Raw genomic sequence first — 21,433 nt, 5'->3', positions numbered from 1 at the left:
CCAGCAAGACATGTAATGCCAGTGTACTCATCTTCTGCTTTTCTTTGCACTAGGATGTATAGAGAAAAAAGGGGCATTTATTTTTATCTCTTCTAACTTTCTGTGCATGCCCCTTGTCACCCTACTGGGAATTGAGGACACTTAATGGCTAAACAACAAGACCACAGTTTCTTCACAGTTAAAACTCAGGCTCTCTGAATCCTCTCTCTTGCTCAAGATGGATTATGATGTACCTGGGGCTGACTGCAGGAGGCAAGGTGGGGAGGGGCCTTGATGTCATGGGGGCCCCTTCAAGTACCACCGCTGCTCACCTGTATGAGTGCACCATAATCTCCTTCCAGAAACTAAATAGGTAAAGAGCAAAACCTCACCCCTGACTCTCCTGTTCGGTTTTCCCTGGGTCTATAGAGCAGCCCACCTCTGTCTGGGACATTGGGGTCTTAGAGAATGGCATCCCTACCCATAGGCTTTTTTGCCAGCTGCTGCTTCCTCTAGTCCCATCTTCTTCAACCTTCCTCTACTAGTGTTTGGATCTGAAATGCCCCCCAAAGACCCTTGGGTTAAAGACCTGGTCCCTAGCCCATAGCACTGTAGGGAGGTTGTTGAACCTTTAAATAATGAGGCCTAGCTGAGGAAGTTGTGTTCTTAGGGCTGTGTCCTTGAACAGGATATTGGTACCTGCCCCTTTTTCTCTCTTTGCTTCCTGAGAGGAGCAGCTTCCTCTGCCATGTGCCGCTGCCATGATACCCTGCTTCATCACTGGCCCCCAAAGAGTTGACTGCCTGGCTGACCATGGCCGGAAACCTCCCAAATTGTGAGCCAACACAAACTTTTCCTCCTTCTAAGTTATCTCAGGTATTTGTTACAATAGTGAGAAGCTGACTGACACATCCACTTTCTTTTCCTCTCTTACCAGAATATCTTCTTGGCCTCCTCCTACTGGATTTGACCTCCTTTTCCCATTTCTCTGGGAATCATAATGGTGAAGTGACTTCCAGGTAAGGTGGACTGATTTATAAATATGTATTTTTAGTGTGTCTCATGCAATATTCAGGCCAAATTTATGTTAAAAAGTATTTGTTGTGCCAGAAGTGGTAGTGTAATGCCAGCAACTTGAGAGGCAGAGGCAGGAGAATCACAAGTTCAAGGCTAGGCTCAGCAACTTAGGAGGACCTTCTGCAGCTTAGCAAGATCTTGCCTCAAAAAAAAATCAATCAATCAATCAAAAATACTTTTTTGCTTTTGTGAAATTGAAATTGAACTGGTTGTCTTGTATTTTGTTTGCCAATCCTACTACTAGGGAACTTGCCTCCAGGGGAGAGGAATGAAAAAACATAGCCATTAAGTATTTTCAAAATATTTTGCCTGATAGAGAGCCTACCCACTTCTGGCCTCTTGGCTAGACACACTTGTAAGGCTTTAGAAAGAAGGAACTCCTGGATCGGCTGTGCTCAGGTCTTTAGAGGAGCTCATTGTGTGGTGTATGTGAAAGGGGGAGGGAGGCAAGGGCCAGCGGGGATGGTGAAGGAACCAACTTTGGCTTTCTGCCCTTCCTCCCCTAATCACACCAAGCAGGCTTCGCTGGGATGTGGGTAGCCTCATCCTGCTGGCAAAGCAATTGCTTACCTAGGACTTTTATGAGGACATTTTTACTGAGCTGTAATTGAAAAGAAAAAAAAAAAAAAGCTCCAAGACATTCCAGATTTTTCTCATAAGCCTACCTTAGGCATGTGTGTGTATTTGTGTGTGCGTGTGCACTTATGCATGTGTGTGTGTGTGTGTGTGTGTTTGTGTGTTTGAAAGCTTGTATATTTTGGCCGGACCACACCAGGGTTTTTGTGGAAAAAGTGAGGAGGTTTTTGTGTAAGGACCAGGATAAAGATCAGCTGGGCATCTGGAGTGCCTGTAAGACCCTTTTCATTAAAGCAAATATTCTAGTAGTTGGAGAATCAGGGTTTTATGGAAGAAGGCTGCATTTGTCATTATAGCCTAATATCCTAATTTAAGTTTACAACCATATTTAAGAAATCTGTGACAGAATAGAGTCGGTTCTGTATGTAAAACTGCTTGGCAAAAGTTTATAAATCATGTACATATATTTAAAAGAATGTGAAAGTAAATCCAGATGATGACCTTTCGGAAAAAGGCTGATTGCAATTGCCCTTTGTGCCCTACTGCTGTTCTGAGAAGTGGCAGGGAAAGCTTGTGCCTGTTTGGGGGACTGTGTGACCAGCTTTTCTTCCCCTGACTCAGGACAGATGGAGATACAGATTCTCCTTTCAAGTCCTTGTTGCCTTGGCAGGAAGAAAACCACTCAAGCTTTTATTAAGCATCTACTATGTGCCAGGCACTGGGCTGCCTCCTCATTGCCATTCTCACAGCAGACCTGAATGATGCCGTTAGTCCTTTCTGTTTTGACCCTTGAGGAACTTGAGTTTCAGGAGAGTTAAAAATCTGTGCAGGTTCCTGCACCTGGTTAAAGGGTGGAGTTGGGATGAAAAACCTGCATCCCTGTGTGCAGGGCTCTTTCTCTTCATGCTGCTTTATTCCCACCCCAGGGAGCAGCTCAGCTCTGTGGTGCTAATGGTGGTGGTGGTATCTTGGTGATCGGTACATAAGCATCTCTTTGACTAGAGACATTGCTACTTCTCTGGAGGGACAAAGCTGGATCAAGAATGAGAAAGACCATGCTGTGTAGCCTTGTGTGGTGGCCATCTCTGGGACTAGACTGAATCTCCTGACCCATTGTCCTCCAAAAGGTACTCCCTCTTGTGACATGATGACTGTGGTCTGATCTGAAGTTCAAGGCGAGAATGGATGATGAGGTTCTTTCAGGTGCTGAAAGATAGACTCCCACTCAGGGACTTGAGGGATTCATTCTAAGAACCTCATTTGAGGAAAACAAATACTGTCCCAGAGAATGGGAATGTCTGCAGGAGATTTGGTGACTGTGGTGACCAGGTTAATGTGGGTTCTCAGTTGCAGGGTGCTGCACATTCTGGGGCTTTGGCTTTGGGGACACTCAGCTCCTCTCTGCTTTGCTTCTGATATTGCTATTTTCAGCCCCCGACTCCCTCTGGTTGTCCACTTGTGACTTCTGCTGCCCCGTGGCCCCTGCTTCCCCACTCGACTCCGGGTACCTTCCTCCATCCTGCTTCCTCTGACTCTGTATTCACATTCTCCAAGGCCCTCACTGGGCCAGGACTCCCTCCCCATGAAAGAGCCCCCGCCCCACTGCAGCCCAAGCATCAGATGACCTCACTGGCCTCTGCTTTCAGTGGGTCTGGAGACAGAACAGTGAAGACCACACTTGGTGACAAGTAACTGAGACTTGGAAAATAGCAACCTAAATGAGATAGTTTTTTTCCTTTCATGTGAAAATGTGGCTGCTTAAGCTGCCCAGGACAAGCAGGGAGCCCCACAATCTCATTCAGGCTCCAGGTAGCACCAGAGAGGCAGGGCCCAAAGGACACGTGGCTCCTTTGTAGAGAGGCTTCTCAAGTTCCACGCAGGAATTCCACTTCCATCTTAATATTCAAAAGGTAGTCACTTGGCCACATTTACCTTCAATGGGGGTCAGCTGGGTGGCAATGTACCCAGCTAACAATTGAGGTTCTTCACCAGAGTCAAAGGGGAGGATGGATATTGGGAGGCAAGTAGCTGCTGACAAAGATTTTCTGCTTAAAACCAAACCCTAGCCAATTCTACACTTTCTCCTAGGCCCATCTGTGCACTTGTTGATAAAATCCAGTTTTAGCAAGGACTCTGCTATGTCAGTTTGGCCAGGCCTCCTCCCCACACATGATATCTGATCACAATCAATATCCCATCAGGCTCCTCATCCTCCACCATCTCCAAGGTGATGTCTGATCAACTTGACCTGTCTTCAGCAAGGATCCTGTTAGGTCAGCTTAGCCAGAATCCCCCTTACCGCGATGCGTCTTTCTTAAGAACTTTCCATGTACTCTCCCCTACCCTGCCCCTTGGGTATAAATTCCCACTGCCCATGCTATATTCAGAGTTGAGCTCAATCTCTATCTCCTGCTACAAAATCCTATTGCAGTGGTCCTGAATAAAATCTTCTTTACAGTCTTTTAACAAGTGGGGCGTGTGTGTTAAAGGCTTGGTCCCCAGGGTGGCAATAAGGGGAGATGATGGAACCCTTAGAAGGTGGGGCCTAGTGAGGCACTGTGGCGCATGCTTGTAATCCCAGTAGCTCAGGAAGCTGAGGCAGGAGGATTGTGAGTTCAAAGCCAGCCTCAGCAACCAAGAGAGGCCCTAACAACTCAGGGAGACCCTGTCTCAAAATAAATTACAAAAAAGGGATGGGGATATGGCTCAATGGTTAAGTGCCCCTGGGTTCAATTCTCAGTACCAAAAAAAAAAAAAAAATGTGTAGGGAGATTCTGGCCCCTTCCTCTTCCCTCTTTTGCTTTCTAGCCATGAAATATGCAGTTTTGCTCTGCCACATGGTCCCCACCATTGCCTTCCAGCGCCCTCCCCAGAGGCCAAAAAGCAATAGGTCCACCTGATTATGGGCTGGACCCTCTAAAACTGTGAACCAAAATAAATCTTTTCTCTTTCTAAGTTGATTATCTCAGGTATTTGTTATAGTAACAGAAAACAGAATAACACAGTGCCCATCCTGATGCAGGTCCAAATGGTAGAGAATTGGTGACACCAAGAATCCCTCAGAAATTGGTGCTGGTGTCATGGGTGCTTTGTGTGGACTGTATAGACAGCTTATTTATATCTATGTGGCATGGTTTAAAAGGAATCAGAAGAGCCCCTCAATAGTCCTACCTGCAAATCCACCGTCTAAGTGACACAATGCCTTTCCCAGCACTCTTTTTACACTTTACACCTGATCCTGGAAAAATTGTTGTACTTGTATTTTCTCATTTCTGCTTTATCAGCAACCCTCCTCGCCAATTACTCCCAAAGTCAATGTCACTAAACTGGAGCCCCAGAAAGCTGGTCTGACAGGCAGGGTTGCAGTTGTGGGTCACAGAAGCCCCGTCACATGCTCAGAAGGTACAAGGGCAGGGCCAAAATACTGGCACAGGTCTGTGAAAGAATGGGGTTTGTGGGAGAGGGGCAGGTGGAGGGCTGACGGAAGGCTCCGTAGCAGCTGGGTGCAGGGAATCCCAGGGGACGATGGGTAATGCGAGTAGCTCCCAGGGAGAGGGGACCCGCTGACCTGGCCTCAGATGGCTGAGGAAGCCTGGATGAGCACAGCAAAGCAGAAACCAGGAGGAATGATCCCAGCAGAGCAGAGGGAGGTTAGGTGGAGGAGGATATGGATAGCTGGGTCTGCTTGCCTGGTCAGTCCCCTGGGTAGGTAGGGAGGAGGTGGGATATTTCTCCTCAAGGAGTCTTCAAACCAAGGTTTCCCAGGTCCTGGCTGTGGAATCCATTCTGTAGAGGAGACAGCTGTCAAAGCAGGCTGTGAGCTAGTGGCCAGCAGACCCCCAGGAGTCCTTACCATGGCTAGGCAGTCTGGGATCCCTGAGCAAGGGTCTATAGGCCTGGAGGAAGGTAGGTGGCTGAGGTTTTGGAAGAGCCAGGGGTGGGGCTGAGAGGGGGTAGAGGTTCCCATCTGGGCAGTCTCTCTACCAGTCTTAGTCTGTTTTCTGTTGCTAATAACACAACACCATAGACTGAGTATGTGAAAAAGAAAAGAGGTTTGTTTTGGCTCACAGTCCTGGTCCAAGGTCGAGAGACTACATCTAGTCATGGCCTTCTTGCTAGCAGAGTCCTGAGGTGGCACAGGACATCAAACGCAGAGACACAGGAAGCACACATGTCCTGTTCTTTTCCTCATCTTATTAAGCCACCAGTATTGAATTATGAGGCACCACCTGATGACTTACCTGATCCTAATCACCTTCCAAAGCCCCAGCTCTAAACACCATTGTCAGATTTAATTTTTAGTCTCTTAATACCTCGTAATAGGGATTATACTCCAACATGAGTTTTGGAGGGGACAAACCATAATCAAGTCATAGTGCGCCACCTTGCCCACCTCAAGGCCTTTGTCATCTATACTGCTTGGGTTCCTATCTCTATTTTTTTTTTAATTTTAGTTGTCAATGGACCTTTTTTATTTTTTTTTAAATTTTTTTTTAATATCTATTTTTAGTTCTCGGTGGATACATCATCTTTGTTCGTATGTGGTGCTGAGGATCGAACCCAGGCCACACGCATGCCAGGCAAGCGCGATACCGCTTGAGCCACATCCCCAGCCCTGTCAATGGACCTTTATTTTTACTTATTTACTTATATGTGCTGCTGAGAATCAAACCCAGAACTTCACATGTGCTAGGCAAGCGCTCTACCACTGAGCCACAACCCCAGCCCCCTCAATCTCTTCTGGTCCCCCATAGGACTCAGAATAAATACAGGACCCTGTTGCCACCTGTATCACTCTGTAGATGTGAGACCTCATCTTCATGTACCTGGCATGGGAGTGGATGGATGTGACTTCTCTGTCCTTCCATGGTTCACACATTTCTCCAGAGGCTAACACCTGTCAGAAGCCAGTGTTGCTGGTCCTACTGGGCTCTGCCCTGTGCTGGTTATCTACTGATACATAACAAACTACCCCAAGATATAGTGACTCAGACAAGGGCATTTTCTTATCTCATTTGTGGGTCGTAATTCAGGCATGCAGAGATGCATGATTCATCTCTTCCACATGGCATGACAGAGGTCACTCTGTGGTATTAGCTGGCAGATGTGTTCTGGAAGGTCCATGAAGGTACAACTCAAATTGTCTGAGCTCAGCTGGGATAGTTGACTAATGTGTCTTCTTATAACTACTGCAGCATGTGATCTTGGGGTGATCAAACTTCTTGCTTCGTGGCTTGGGGTTCCCAGAGAGAGTATCCCAAGTGACTCAGGCAGAAGTTGCAAGTTATCTCATAATCCAGCCTCTGAAGCCACAGCATGTCATTTCTGCATTTTCTTAGCATGTATGTCACCAAGGCCAACTCAGAGTGAAGACTCAAGACATTCTTAAGAACCACGCTTGCTGGCCAGTTGGTGAGCTGTGAGCTGTGAGCTAAGAGGTCTGGAGAGAGTTTACTTTGGCTGTTTGAATCTGAGTTTTCTTAATGTATAAAATGGGGATAACAACAGTATTTACCTCTTATAATTTATAAGAGTTAAAAGACATGATATTTTATTTGTATATATTTCAGTGCCTTTTGTGAAAAGCTTGCTCATGGTCACTAGCATCTAGAGTTTCCTTTTCTTTTTGGGGGTCATTCCTAGACCATTTCCCATCTTCTCCTAAAATTAGTTGTGACCCTGTGACTGCGTTATGCCCCTTGGAACTTGAAGGGAAGTGATATAGCTGCTCTCTACATCCTCCATGTTTATTCTCCTGTCCCTCCATCCACATGTGTTGTGAATGAAAAATAAAACTTTGTTGAGTTTAGGCCACTGAGGCTTTTTTTTGCCAGAGCCATTAGCTTAGCCCCGGCATATAATAAGCTCTCAATTAATATTAGCAGCTAAACTGGCCTAATCTCTCTGCACCTGTGTTCTTGTCTCTAGAACAGTAATAATAGGACCTACCCACAGGGTTGTAAGGGGTAAAATAAATTAAATGATGGATTATTTAACTTACTGGCTTAACTTCTCTTCAACCACAGTTATTTCATCTAAATACTATAAATGTATTTATACATTTATAAATGGGTCTTCATTACTTTTTTTCTTAAAGCAAGATTATTCATAATAAAGCCTCTTGCAGGTTTTAAAATGATAACTTATAAATTTGAAGTATTTTAGGCCTGAAGCCAGTAATAATTATAGTTTTAATTCAGAATACTTCCAAAAAGCCATTTGACTTAATGGGTTTCAAGATCTAAATATGTAGAGAGGGATGTTTCTAATTTGGAAGTTAGTTGATTTGTTTATTTTTAATTTTTAAAATTATGGAATACTTTAAGAATATAAAAAAGAAACCAGGCATGGTGGCACACACCTGTGTAATACCAGCTACTCGGGAGACTGAGGCAGAAAGATTGCAAGTTCAAGGCCAGCCTAGGAAACTTAGTGAGACCCTGTCTCAAAATAAAAATAAAAAGGACTAGGGATACGTAGCTCAGTAGAATAACATCCCTGGGTTCAATTTCCCAGTAGTACCAAAGGAAAAAGAAATACAAAAAGTATTTCAACAGATATCTGTACTCCCCCAACTCAGTATGATCAAATCTTAACACTTTGTTATATTTGATCCATGTTTTTTTCTAAAGAAATAAATATAGAAAAGAAAGTGTGCCTTTAAAGCATTTAGTGCAGTACCTCACTATAAAAGTGTCAGCAAGTCATTTCATTTTTTTAAATTTTAAATACAATTTTTAAAAATTTTAAAACATTTTTAGATTTACAGCAGACTTGTAAAGATAGCAGAGACATTTCTTGTGCATCATTCTCCAGCTTCTTATATAACTATGTTGTATTTCTCAAAGAAATTAACATTGGTATAACGCTATAAAAGCACAAACTTTATTCTGATTTCAGCAGTTTTTCCACTTATTTCTTTTTTTCTGTTGCAGGATTCAATCCAGGATTCTATGTTGCATTTAGGCCAGCAAATGTTTAGCTATTCATCCCTTTATTCACCATATTGAGAACACAGCCAACTTTTTGTCCCAGACGGGGTGGTTCTGGGTAACAGATGATGCCAGGAGCCTCTGTACTATGTGCTATGATTATCATCAAAGCTATCATTTTTTAATATGTTTTTTCCTTTCTTTTTGTGGTGCTGGAGATGGAACCTAGGGTCTCTCACATGTTAAGCACATGCTCTACCACTGAGTTAACCCCCAGCTATAATTTTTGAGAACTTATCAAGATATTGTGCAAAGCACTTTCTATAAGCCCTGTTCATTGCTAACAACAATCCTATATAGTGATTGGTTGGTTTTTTTTAAAGATTTTTTTAAAGATGGACACAATATCTTGACTTTATTTTATTTATTTTTATGTGGTGCTGAGGATCGAACCCAGTGCTTCACCCATGCGAGACAAGCAATCTACCGCTGAGCTCTGACTGCAGCCCTGTATAGTAATTATTAATCCCATGTTATGGTTAGAGAATTGACCTATGGAGAGATTAACTGAGGTCACATATCTGTTGAAGGACAGAAGTAGGATTTGAACCTAGGGAATCCGACTCCAAAGTCATGCTTTTATATACCACTTCTATCACAAGGTGCTCTAGAGAAGAGGGAGAGTGGCCATTGTCACAGACTTTTCCAGTGAGTGTGGCAGGCAGGAAGACATCCATGGGAGGTGCCCTCCTGGGAAATGTTTGACTTGGCCGCCACCTGCCTCCTTCCTCATGGCTTCCTTCCCTTCTCCCCTGCAGCCCCAGACTCCAAGCCCAACCCAGAGAGCCTCAAGGAGGTGATGTGCTGAAACCCAGGCCCAGGGCCCAAGATGAGGCTCTGTCCTCGCCTCTAGACACCCCACCCCAGCCAGCAGAACAGGATGATGATTTAGAGATTGCCTTCTGGAGCCACTATTTTGGGTCCTGCTGACGGTGCATGAGCAAGAAATAGCAACAGGACTGAGTTGTCAGGCAAGGGAATCGGGGCTGGGTGGGTTGGGCTGTTGAGCTGGGACTAGTTTTGTTTTTTTTCTGGAGAATTATAGGCCCCACCAACCTAAGGACATATTAAGAATCATTTCCCATCCCTAGACTGGAGAAGAGCCCTGTCTGGTTGGGGCTGGACCCTGTGACTGTGCTCAGCACAGTGACACCAGCCCTTCTGCTGTCCTCTAGCTGGACACTTATACCCTCTGGAAAAGGAGCAGAGAGCACCTGAGGCAGTCCACAGCCAGCTGGTATCGGGACTAAGTATCACGGAGAAGTGAGCAAAAGAGCTGGATGGGCAGTACTTGCCCTGAGCCAGGGTCCAGAGGTCCTGGAGCCAGGAAAAAGCCTTCCAGTCCTGCCTCATTCCCCTGAGCCTCAGTTTGTTGGTCTGTAAAATGGAGGTATACATGATATACATCTCTCCCAACCAAGGTAGTACACATTTATGTATGTAGATTAAGTATTGAAAATGGATGAACAGAAGCTAAAACTCAGCCAGAGGTTGACTCACTCAGTTGGGCACCCTGACTTGGGGCTCTTTCTTATTGGGAGAAGGAAACACATTTTTCTTCACCAAGCTGGTTGCTCAGAAGTGCTTCTGCCTGAGTTTGGTTTATTCAGAGAGGACATCTTTTCTAAATTTGCACAAAGGAAAAGTACTTGCCCTCCAGTAGATGTCAGAAAAGGGAGAAAGCCCCTTAGTCCCCTAGGAGAGGACAGAGTTGGCCTCAGAGAGCCTTGGTGGGGAGTGAGGGGGAGGATCAAAGGGGCCACAAGAGTGATAAAATACGCTGTGAACAGGGTGTCCTGGTGAGATACTGCATGCAGGAAGAAGTGGGAGCAGAGGCAGTACCTTCCTAACAGTCCTAGGGCCTGTTAGGATCCATTTCCCTTCATGGCCTCCAGAGAGATGGACAAGTGGCTACGACTACTCATTCAGGGATCCACGGAGCCATACTTGAATGTATAATCACAGCCAGAGGGTGTGGGAACCATAGGGCCATCGAGCTTAGGGAAGACACCAGGCAATTTTCATTTGGAGTGACAGATGATGTGATAAGGAATAGATGGGCATTTTGGTAACCCACAGAGGGGCTACCAAGCTTGAGGGTGTTGGGAGGTATTCCCAGAAGTGACATCCAAAGTGTGACCTCAAGGAGAAACTGGAGTTAGCCCAGTAAAACAGGGCAAGAGTGGTGCACTGAGGTGGTGCAACCAAGGTAAGAGAGGAAGGTGCATTCTGGGAACTTTCTTAATTTGAGTAGTATGTATAGGAACAGAGTTTCAACATGGTGGAGATATAAGACGGATTCAGGTGATGAAGCGCCTTTATAATCTGTCAAGGGTTTGTACATTGGGAGTTTTTTAAGTGGAAGGATCATGTGATCAGGTTTTTATTTCAGTTAGATGTCTGCCTTGGAGGGGCAGGGCTGGAGCCAGAGAGACCTCTGCAGGGTGAAGCTGGAACTCTGATGGTCACCAGGAAGATGGAGCTAAGTGGCGAATCCAGGGAGCATTTAGAAGTCCAGGATGACACTTGTCACCTATTTGGCTATAAGAACCTTTCACTGAATTAGGAACCTAGGAAGAGGTGTGGGTCTGGGTGCATGGTGATGGAAAGCCAGCTGAGTTGAAAGTTCAGTTGTAATATTGAGATGTGGGTGGTCATTGGGTTGCAGAGGTTTTGAGCTCAGGAAAGAGAATTGGGCCATATATATCTGGAATCAGTCGTCTAGAGATACTCTATGACTTATGACTGAGGTCATAAGAGCAGAGGATCCCCCAGGAGAGCGGAAACACCAAGGGAGACAAGAAGCAGAGAATAGCATCTTGAGAAACCTTGACATTCGAGGGTCAGCCAGAACAGGCAAGGGATAAATAGGAGCAACCAAAGAGGAAGAAGCAAAGCCAGCCTATTTAAACCTCCTAAGTACCTGAGCATGTATCATTTGTAAGTGGGAGCTGGAGAGGGGCTTTCCATAGTGCTTTATTTTATTGTAGCATGAGAACTAATAAATTCAGAGCTAAATGTTTTGTTCCATCATACAACTGTTCTTCACCTAGAATTTCTGGAGTGTTTCCTCCCTAACCTCATCTTCCTTCTCTTGTTTAATGTCTTCATTTTGAGGTATCTGTAATGCTAAGCAGTCCTTTATAAAGTAGAGTGTAATTGACTTGGTTCCAAAAGATGCTGTTTGTGCTTAGCAAGTGTTGGGGGATTTTTTGTTTTGTTTTGTTTTGTGGTGCTGGTGATCTAACCCAGGGCCTTACACGTGCTAGACAAATGCTATACCACTGAGCTATATTACCAGCCCTAACAGCACATTTCTATTATTGGCTTTGGATAGGGTGGGCCAACAGGACACATGGAACTCGTGAACACATGGAACTTTGGTCTTGATCAGACAACACAACCCTAGGGTGAGGGTATGAGAAGGACAAGATAAGAAGAAGTTATCTAAACCTCAGCACTTGTACCCTGACTCCTCTGTATTGCATCCAGGGCCAACATCACCAACCAGTCCTCACCTGCCCTCCTTCCTCATTAAGCCTTGGCACAGACTCTCACTCTTTTCTTCTCCAGGCTGCCATCATGCTGAATCACAGTTGGCAAGCTCTCTGGAACCTCCTGGCCCTTGCAGAGTAAGCCATTTTCTCGCAAATCAACAGAAGGTCTCTTATCTTTATTATGATGAACCTTTTATTATAGAGACAGACTGAATTCTCTTTTGCATAAAGAATCTCTGATTGGGTTGGGGAATCCACCTGCTAAAGGTCACCACCCAGCTCTCCCTGCCCCTGCCTCAGCTAAGCCCCCACTTGCTGTTTACATCTCAGGGTCTCTGGAAACAGCAGAGGCTGCCGTCCCCAGGTCTAGGCTAGTCAGGTTGGGCTATGCTGGATGGAGAGCCAGGGCTCTGGGCCGCTTGTCAGGTCATTAGCCGCCCCGTCTCCCGCCCTAGCCGGTTGTCCAGAACCTGGAGCTGCCGGAGGAAGCCTGAATTGGGGCAAATATCTCGGTGGGCCTGCACCGTCTGGATGGCCTCTACCAGTGTCATGTTCTCGTAGATCATGAGGAAGGCCAGGACAAGTGTGGCAGAGCGGCTTACCCCCATGGCACAGTGTACCAGCACGCGGCCTGTGGGGAGACCCAACCCAGGTGTCAGATGCCTATCCCTGAATCGCTTACCCCTTTAGAGAGAAGACACCCCTCGCCATCCTTTCAGCCCACCATTACAGCAGCCGGGACCCCTGTACGATGGGACAACTGAGGTCCAACAAGGGAAGAAGGCTGGCTCAAAGTCAAATAGCAAGTCATGGCAGAGTTAAGGTTGGCAGCCGGGACTCCCTTCTGACCCAGAGTGCTTCCTCTGACGTCTTTGCAACTCAGGTGAGGTGGAGGTTCCTGGACTCCTGGGGTCCCCTGAATTTGTGTCAGATTACAGGGGATGTCTACTTCCCCTCCCCCACACGCACCACAGTTCTGCCCTCTCACCTGCCCCTGCAGCTCTGTGCCAAAGCCTCATCTTAGAGAGGCCTGCTCAAGAACCTTTATAGGTCTTGTGCCTTCTGCCTAATATCTGGTCTCTTCCTGAGCCATGTGGTTATGCTGATGACCACAGCAGATTTTAGTTATGTCTGACGCTGTTCCAGGGTGTCTCTGAAGGGGACACTAAATGGTAGTAGCTATTTGCTTCATAGGGTAGGAGGATTGGTGATGGGGTTTGTGCTCCCCACCCATCAGTGCTAACCTCCAACCCCACCCAGCTCCTTCCCCAGAAGCTCACCTCGGGGAGTATTGAGGGCAGTTCGGATATATTGAGCAACAGGCAGAAAGTAGACACTGAGGTCAAAGAAGGGGTTATCATCAGCCTCGATGCCATAGTACTCCAAGGGCATTCCGTGGTAGAACTTGGCACCTGTGTCCACTTGAAACTTGCCTGCAGCAACATTCACAACATGGGTAATACCCATCTGGATCAGTTGGCTCTTGTCCCGGGCAGCATACCTGGAGCGGGTATAAGCAGGTAGATCTCACTGGGTTAACTCTAGCTGGGTGAAACTTGCCCTTCACTTGCTGTCTTCCTTCAAGGATAGAGATGGGAACTGGTGAACTGCCCTAGTAGAGGGACATCTATAGTTGAAATTGAAGACTCTCTTTCATTCAGGGTAACTTTTTAAAAAAATATTTGTAGTTAAGATAGATAGAATACCTTTATTTATTTATTTATATGTGGCGCTGAGGATCAAATCCAGTGCCTCACGTGCTAGGCAAGCGCTCTACCACTGAGCCATAATCCCAGCCCCCAGGGTAACTTTTCTGAAGGGCAATGGGCTATACACATCAAAAGCCTTAGAAATGTGCAGTGGCACACACCTGTAATCCCAGCTGCTTGGGAGGATGAGGCAGGAGGATCGCAAGTTGAAAGTCAGCCTCAGCAAAAGCAAGGCAGGTGCTAAGCAACTCAGTGAGACCCTGTCTCTAAATAAAATACAAAATAGGGCTGGGGAGGTGACTCAGTGGTCTAGTATCCCTGAGTTCAATCCCCACCCAACCCCCAAAAAAGCTTTAGAAATGCACATATACTTGTCCCTAGAAATTCTCCTTCTAGTCACGTAATAAAAGGAAGAATTCAGAAAGTGCCCACAAATATATGTAAACTGAATCTAGGGATATTTAAGATAGTGAAAAATTAAGGAAAAAAACTACTGAGAATCCTATAATAGGATATTAAGTTCTCTCTTATCTGAAGTTTTGCTTCACACAGTTTCATTTGCCCACAGTCAACCATGGTCCAAAAACATTAAATGGTCAATTCCAGAAACAAACAATTCATAAATTTTAAATTTTGCATTGTTCCGAGGAGTGAATGAAATCTTGCACTATCCTGCCCAGGATGTGAATCATTCTTTTGTCCAGTGTATCCACAGTGTATATGCTATCCACCCCTTGTCACCACATAGTTATCTGGGCAATTAGATTGACTGTCATTCTATTGTACTTGTATTCATGAACCTTTACTTTAGTTAATATAGTAACTCTCCTATTTTGTTTTAGTTGTTACTCTCTTACTGTTCTTAATTTATAAATGAAACTTTCCATAGATATATATGAATAGGTAAAAAAAAAAAAACAGAAGATACATAGGGTTTGGTACTATCTTCAGTTTCATATCCACTGGGGGTCTTGGTACATATCCCCCACCACAGAAAAAGGGGACTACTGTGTATCTAAATGATGAAATGCTATACAACCACTAAACTGTGGTAGATGCAGGCAAATAAGGAAAGGTGTTTATGCTATATCAAGAACCTGTGGGGCTGTGTTGTGGCTCAGTGGTAGAGTGTGTGCCTAGCATGTATGAGGCCCTGAGTATTGTGTACAATTACAACTAAAAAAAATAAATAAATACATATAAAAAAAGAACTTGTGAAAGTACAGAGTACAAAGCAGAATGTTGACATTTTTAAAAAATATGTACTATCATTTCATTTTAAAAGCTTTCTGTATAAAGCAGATCACAGAACTATATTATAAAGCAATAGCCATTTATATAAAAAAAGAACTATGAAAAAGAATGTATATGTGTTTGCATTTTTTTTAAAGATTCTTTTTGTGTGTGTGTGTGTGTTTGCATTTTTAAAGCCTGTAAGAATTATATCTGTGTGGGAGAAGGAATACCATATTTGCCATATTGTTAATAAGATATTAATCTGTATTTTCCAAATATTAAGGAAATTTTCTAAATATAAATATTTGGTCCATATTTTTGAAAAAAATATTTTGTTTTGGTACTGGAGATTGAACCCAGGAGTACTTAATCTCTGAGCCACATCCCCAGCCCTTTTTAATATTTTATTTGGAGACAAGTTCTCACTGAGTTGCTAAGTGCTTTGCTAATATGCTGAGGCTGGCTTGAACTTCCAGTCCTCCTGTCTCAGCTTCCTGAGCTGCTGAGATTACAGGTGTACATCACTGCACCTGGCCATATTTTCAAATATTTCAGAAAACTTTTAGGAAAAATAACTCTCAGTTCTATTCTCTTATATACAACTTAGAGAAAGTTATGTGTTTTTCTAGGATTCATATTACTTAAATATTCCTAGGATCATTGTTCATAATTGCCAAAAAGTGGAAATAATTCAAATGTCCACATACAATATAATGGACAAATTGTGTTATAATCATACAGTGGAATACTGCACAGCAATAAAAAATAAATGAACTGCAGCTACCCATAAAACATGAGTGTCTTTCACAATTTTAAGCAAATCATTGCCAACCACAGAATATACACAATATGATTTGTGTAACTTTAAAAGACAGGCATGGGACTGGGGTTGTGGCTCAGTGGTGGAACACTTGCCTAGCACAAGTGAGGCCCTGGGTTCAATCCTCAGCACCACATAAAAATAAATAAGTAAAATAAAGGTATTCTGTCCAACTACAACTAAAAAATAACTTTTAAAAAAAGACAGGCAAAAGACAAACCCATGTTGTTTAGGTACATAGGTGGTAAAACTTGAAAGAAAAACAAGGACATGATGATTTTGACACTTAGAGAGTGGTTATCCCCCGGGAAAGAGAAAAGTTAGAAGGATTCAGTAGGGGCATCTGGGGCACAAGAAATGTCCAATTTCTTGGACATGCATGTTCTGTGCACTTTTCTTATGTGAGTTCTATTTCCACAGTTAAGAGTTATAATAATTTAAGAGGAAAGAAAAACATGTAAAGAGATATGGTGGGAAGCAGAGGGTGCCACCTCTGCCCAGAAGCACTCTGGGAGAGGTTTGTTTTCCATTCCTAGGTGGACTTCACACCCTTCTGCCACCTCCACCAGCCATATAGGTCTTACTCACGCATCTCCCAAGAAGAGGTTGGGCCAGACCTCATTGATATGGTTCAACATGGTGGCCCGACGGACCCACAGCAAGCGCTGCAGCGAGGCCAGCGTGGGTGGCGAATAGGGAGATGCCCGGACTGCCCCGTGGATCTTGGGCCTCCGGAGATCCTGCTTCTGCAGTGAGTTCATCCTGAAATAGAGTAGACACCCCAGTGCTGGAGACAGGCTCCCCAAGGTGGGTCCTACGGATAGGGAGTTCTGTGGTGCAGGCCAGGTGCCTTTGGGATGCTGTGGGAAGGGCCTCCGCTGTTTGGAATGAGCTTATTAACCAGCTCAGCTGGGCTGGGACCTAGACCCTTTTCTGCCAGGAACAAGGGGAACTAGAACTGCCCTTTTCTGAGGCTGTTGGATGTTAGAAGCTTCGGCCTTTGGGCCTTTAGGTTCCCTTTTTATGACACTAGCCAGTGTCAGTCCCACCCCCTTAAATGTCTTGTCAGTTTGTACCTTATAGGAATGGGAACTCCAGAAGGCTACAGTTTTCAGAGGACACCCAACCTGGGTGGCTCATCTCAAGCCCCCACCCCTGAACTTCCAGGGCTGATCCCACTTGGAGGTCCTTGAGATCAGAGTCCCCCTCCAGTATGAGAGTCAGGGGCTGTGGACTGATATTCATGGGCATTTCCAATATTGAATGCCTCTTCTAAGTCTAATGCCTCCCTTATGGTAGGTCCCTATTTCACCTAGAAGGACGCAGAAGCTCAGAGTGTTTTTCTAAGTGACACCCAGCGCTATGTGGCTGATGAGCAGCTGGGCAGGGGTTTCAGTCCAGTTCTGTGCACCTTCGGTTCCACCCCCAAGCCTTTCAGTTGCTGTCTTGGGGGATTCCAGAGTGGTCACTAACCCAATGGTCTCCTCAGAGGAGCCTGGGTGTCGCTGAGCTACACATCTGCCTCCAGGCACCGGGCTTTTCCTCCTTACCCCCATGACTCAGGCCAGTGCAGCTCGGCAGGCCTCACCCGAGTGGGGTGGGTTGCGTCAGGAGTCAGCTGGCTCAGGGTGTCTGGGACCCTGCAGATCTGGGGCATCAGTGGCACCAGAACCTGAGCCTGATGCTGTGATGGGAAGGAGGGCCTTTCTTGGCCAAGTGTCCCTGATCCCCTCAACCAGTAACTAGGGAAGGTGCAAACTGGGAGGAACACCTTTTCCCTGTTGTAAGTGGTGGCATGACTAGAGAGAGAAATGGGCACCCAGGAGGCCACCGGCTTGACCAGGCTCACCCAACGGGTGGCTGGAGGACAAGGCGGAAGTGAAGACCCAGTTTTTCCCCTCATCTCCCACTGTGACCTCTCAGGGCAGGCTGAGTGGCCTGCCACCTACCTAGGGCATGGTCTGGGACCGGGAATGGGGGACTGGGTGCAGGGGCAGGACTCAGCATGTGAACAGAATAGGGCTAATGTAGATTCCGTCCAGAACACAAGCGCTGTGAAGCGGCTAGAATTCCAGACCTGGCCTTGGAGCCCATGGGGGTGGGGCTGAGAGCAGGAGTAGGCATTGGGGACCGAAGCAGCAGCCTTTCCAAACCCCAGGGCCCCTACCTCCTTGGCATCTCTGGGAGTGAAAGCTCTTAGCCCTGTGTGGTTCTGAAGATGGGAGGCCACCTGAGAATGGTGGCAAGAGAACTTTAGAGGGAGGGAGGAGAGACTGGCTTCCCTTACAAATCTGCCATGACTGAGTCTGTGGTCCTGAGCGGGAACAATTCTTCCCTGGTGTCTGGGACACTGTTTCTCTTTATCATACCAAAGATCCTGGCATTGCCTGATTTCTCAGAATTCTCTGGGGTTCTATCCCAAGCAAGAGAGTGAGGTCTGTGTATGAAGTAGTGTAGTATGTTGGGATGGAGGAGGACCTAGATTCTGGAGGCATCCGACAGCAGCACTAGTCTGTAGCCACCAGGTGGGGCTGCTCTAGCGCCTGGCAGGACCAGATGGAGCTTTGAGAACCTGGCAAGAGCCAACCAGGCCTGCTGAATTTGGCGTGGGGTAAGACTGCCCCCCAGTGGCCAGTGGGTGCTATGCAGCCCAGCTGTGCTGGGGAGCAGGTAGCCAGACTTTGGCTGTGAAGAACTGGATCTGGTTCCTCTTGGAGTCCCCAGAAGGATCCTGGATCAGAGGCTCTGCTACAGCCCAGTCCAGGTCTCAGATACTTAAGAGACCCCAGCCCAGTTCTGGAGAATGGAGCCTTTCTTTGGCCTTAAAGCCCCTCCTAGGGCCTCACTCCTGATACACCCATCCACTGTCCTCCTGGGGTGAACAGTCCACCTTGCCAGTCAGAGTCAGGCCCAGCTGCCCATATGGTGACCTCAGGCTCCCAAAGGAAGGGCATTCTGTGGCTTCAGCTCCCCTGGTTTCTGCTGCCTTCAGCCCTGAATGGCAGAGGGTCCTGCCTGGTAGTACCATGTTTCCTCATCCACAGCAGAGTGAAGCTTCTGTACTTCCCTGCTGCCCACCCTCTTTGCCTCCTCCTTTTCTCAAGGGGGGCACAGGCTGGGTGGGACTGGAGATCACAATACAGGACAGTAAGGGGCTAGGGAATGAAGCCCCCAGGAGGAAGGGAGGCAGCTGCCAGAGGTGGGCTGCTGTGGGTTCTGGGCCCATCATGCAGCTTGGAGGAGGACAGACCTGGGTAGAATTCTCTGGTCTTCCACTTGTGTCTATGTGGCCTTCTCTGAGCCATTATCTTTCATGAGACTGTTGTAAGAATCCCGTGAAATCATAAATGTAAAGCATCTCCCACGGGGGCTGCCTTGTGAGCGATGCCCAATAAATGGTGCATTTTATTCTAATTATCATTACTATAGTTACTCTTACCCATTCAGGCCTGAGCTGTATCCCAGGCAGAAGACCACTTCCCTTTGGGGGTTGAGGTTGGTCTTTATCTCTTTGTGTTTATTTATTCAGGATTAATTACCATATTTATCACTTACTAATAAAGGGCATACTATGTACCAAACACAGCTAAGAGCTTATAGTTTCTCACTAAATCTTCATAGTACCCTTATAAAGCCATTTTACAGATGAGAAAACTGAGGCTTTGAGGTTAAGCAAGATCCTATAGCCAATTGATGAGGGAGTCAGAATTCAAGCCCGGGTCTTTCTGACTGTCCTATGGTCTATCTCTGCCTTTATCCCAGACCCTCTTGGTCCCTCAATCCAGCCTCCATCCTTGCTTGACACCCCTGTGCCCTGAACCCTGTTACCCAGCATGCTCAGGGCCCCCCTGAATTGGGAGCACTCACCCACCTGAGGGGGTGTCCGACGCAGGCTGTGGTCTTCTCTGACAGGCGATTTGTGCTGCCAGCTTCCAGCCGCCTGTCTCTGCACATTTGATGCTGTTTCTATTTTTTGATTTGAGTTTAATTATAAAGCATGCGGTCTGCTCCCCCCCTTCTAACCTCCCCCTGCCACTCCCAACTGGTCCACTAGTCTCACAGCAGGTCAGTGCCAAGCCCAGCCAGGCACCTCCCCCAAGCCTAGGCCTAGGCCTCCGCCCTGGCCCTGCTGAGAGCAGAAGCAGCTCAGCTGAGGTCTGTGTATCAGGAAGATGTGAGGTTTGTGTATCAGGATGACAGGGCAGGAAGGGGGAAGATCAAACTAAGCATCTTAGAAGCTCCCTCTGGGGACTGGGGTTGTGATCTCTGGAAGAGCACTTGCTTAGCACGTATGAGGCCCTGGGCTTGATCCCCAGCACCACCAAAAAAAGAAGGAAAAAATAAATAAAAGCTCCCTTGGCCTTCATGGTTAGTGTGGAGCAAGGGCCCAAAGTGGGAGCTGGTAGGAGGAGGACGGAGACTAGTTGAAAGCATGCGTCAGCTGGAGGCATCGCCAGCACCAGCAACCCTTAGGTGGGGGCTGGTGAGGATGGAACTGATTCAGGAGGCAGATCTGGCAGACTCGGGCTGAGGGTGGCAGCACTGGCAGACAGACACGTGTAAGTGGGCTACAGAGCTGGTCTGTACACCAACCCTGTTCTGCTTTATCCAGAAACTGCTCCCACCCTTTGCCATCCTCTCCTTCCCTTAAAGACTATCCCTGGACTGCCTCGCTGTCCCAGAAGGTCTGTGAGATGGTCTTCAGGTCCCTCCCAAGACTGGTCAGTTAGAGACCTTGGATTTAGGCCTATTAGGAACTTTCCTTGTTATCCAGAGACCCTCATCATACACCCATACCTTGAAACTCATCCCCACTCCTGCTCCCAGATCCCCCCCCACACACACACACACAGGAATCCTGGTATTCCCTAAGCACGGGGAGAGATGGGGGAGGGGTGGCGGTGGCCCTCTTCCACTGCCTTCTCTCCAGGGAACTTGGGATCCCTGACAAGCAATCTCAGGGCTTGGCTAACAAGGCAGCCTACTCCCACCTGTGGGGACTGAAGCCAGTGACCGAGATGGGGTGAGGGATACAGGAGGAAGTAGACCGAGTGGCAGACTCGAGGATGGATCCCATGCTGGGCTCTTAGCATCTTCTTGGCATCCACATGGGCCACAGCCTCCAAAAGCACCAGCAGGGTCAGTGCCAGAGCCGCAAAGTGGCAGAGCCCTGTGGCAGGCAGTAAGGACAGGCTCTGCAGAGAGAGACATGCTTCATATTACAGGCAGATAAACCAAGGTCCAGGCTGGCTGGGACTTGTTAGGACATTGGCAAGAGCTGTCACCTAAACTGCTTCTGTCTTGAGACCTATGTGCAAGATCAAGTGGGTGTCGGTGAGAAGGGATGAGGTAGCCTTGGCATTCAAGGTTTATGGAGAGAGAGGACCTCCCTCTGCAGCCCTCTCACCCTCAGGGGCCCAAACCCCAGAGCTGCTAGTTACAGCTGCCGGGACTGTGCACTTCACAACTCTTAGGGGTTCCACTGACACATTTTGATAAATGGTACCTCTATAAGTTGTGCAGTGCTACAGCCCTGCTCAAACAGCT

General features: G+C 46.7%; 1 protein-coding gene and 1 long non-coding RNA gene across 2 annotated transcripts; one reads left to right on the top strand and one right to left on the bottom strand.

The window, feature by feature from the left end:
• The first annotated feature begins 71 nt into the window (after nt 1-71).
• Nucleotides 72-13,411, top strand: LOC120885288 (uncharacterized). Its single transcript, XR_005727803.2, has 4 exons — nt 72-352; nt 917-998; nt 12,198-12,256; nt 12,812-13,411. It is a non-coding gene; the product is annotated as an uncharacterized LOC120885288 (long non-coding RNA).
• On the bottom strand, nt 10,897-21,055 carry Dusp13b (dual specificity phosphatase 13B). Its single transcript, XM_013358868.3, has 5 exons — nt 20,878-21,055; nt 19,758-19,852; nt 16,475-16,648; nt 13,402-13,622; nt 10,897-12,752 (listed from the first exon to the last, which is right to left on the bottom strand). Exons 1-5 carry the CDS (start codon nt 20,977-20,979, stop codon nt 12,544-12,546), a joined length of 801 nt encoding a protein of 266 aa, XP_013214322.3. The 5' UTR covers nt 20,980-21,055; the 3' UTR covers nt 10,897-12,543.
• Nucleotides 21,056-21,433: the final 378 nt, after the last annotated feature.

The sequence above is a fragment of the Ictidomys tridecemlineatus genome, chromosome 1 (assembly GCF_052094955.1).
Source record: "Ictidomys tridecemlineatus isolate mIctTri1 chromosome 1, mIctTri1.hap1, whole genome shotgun sequence".
Lineage (NCBI taxonomy): Eukaryota > Metazoa > Chordata > Mammalia > Rodentia > Sciuridae > Ictidomys > Ictidomys tridecemlineatus.
This window is presented reverse-complemented; position numbering and strand designations above follow the sequence as displayed.

What these genes read in the sequence shown, in the direction of transcription:
- Dusp13b (XM_013358868.3), bottom strand. Translation starts at nt 20,979, where the DNA reads ATGCTAAGAGCCCAGCATGGGATCCATCCTCGAGTCTGCCACTCGGTC. An exon ending in TGCGTCGGACACCCCCTCAG is followed by an intron (nt 16,649 to 19,757) that starts GTGGGTGAGTGC and finishes ACTCTATTTCAG; the next exon opens with GATGAACTCACTGCAGAAGC. An exon ending in AACCTCTTCTTGGGAGATGC is followed by an intron (nt 13,623 to 16,474) that starts GTGAGTAAGACC and finishes TACCCGCTCCAG; the next exon opens with GTATGCTGCCCGGGACAAGA.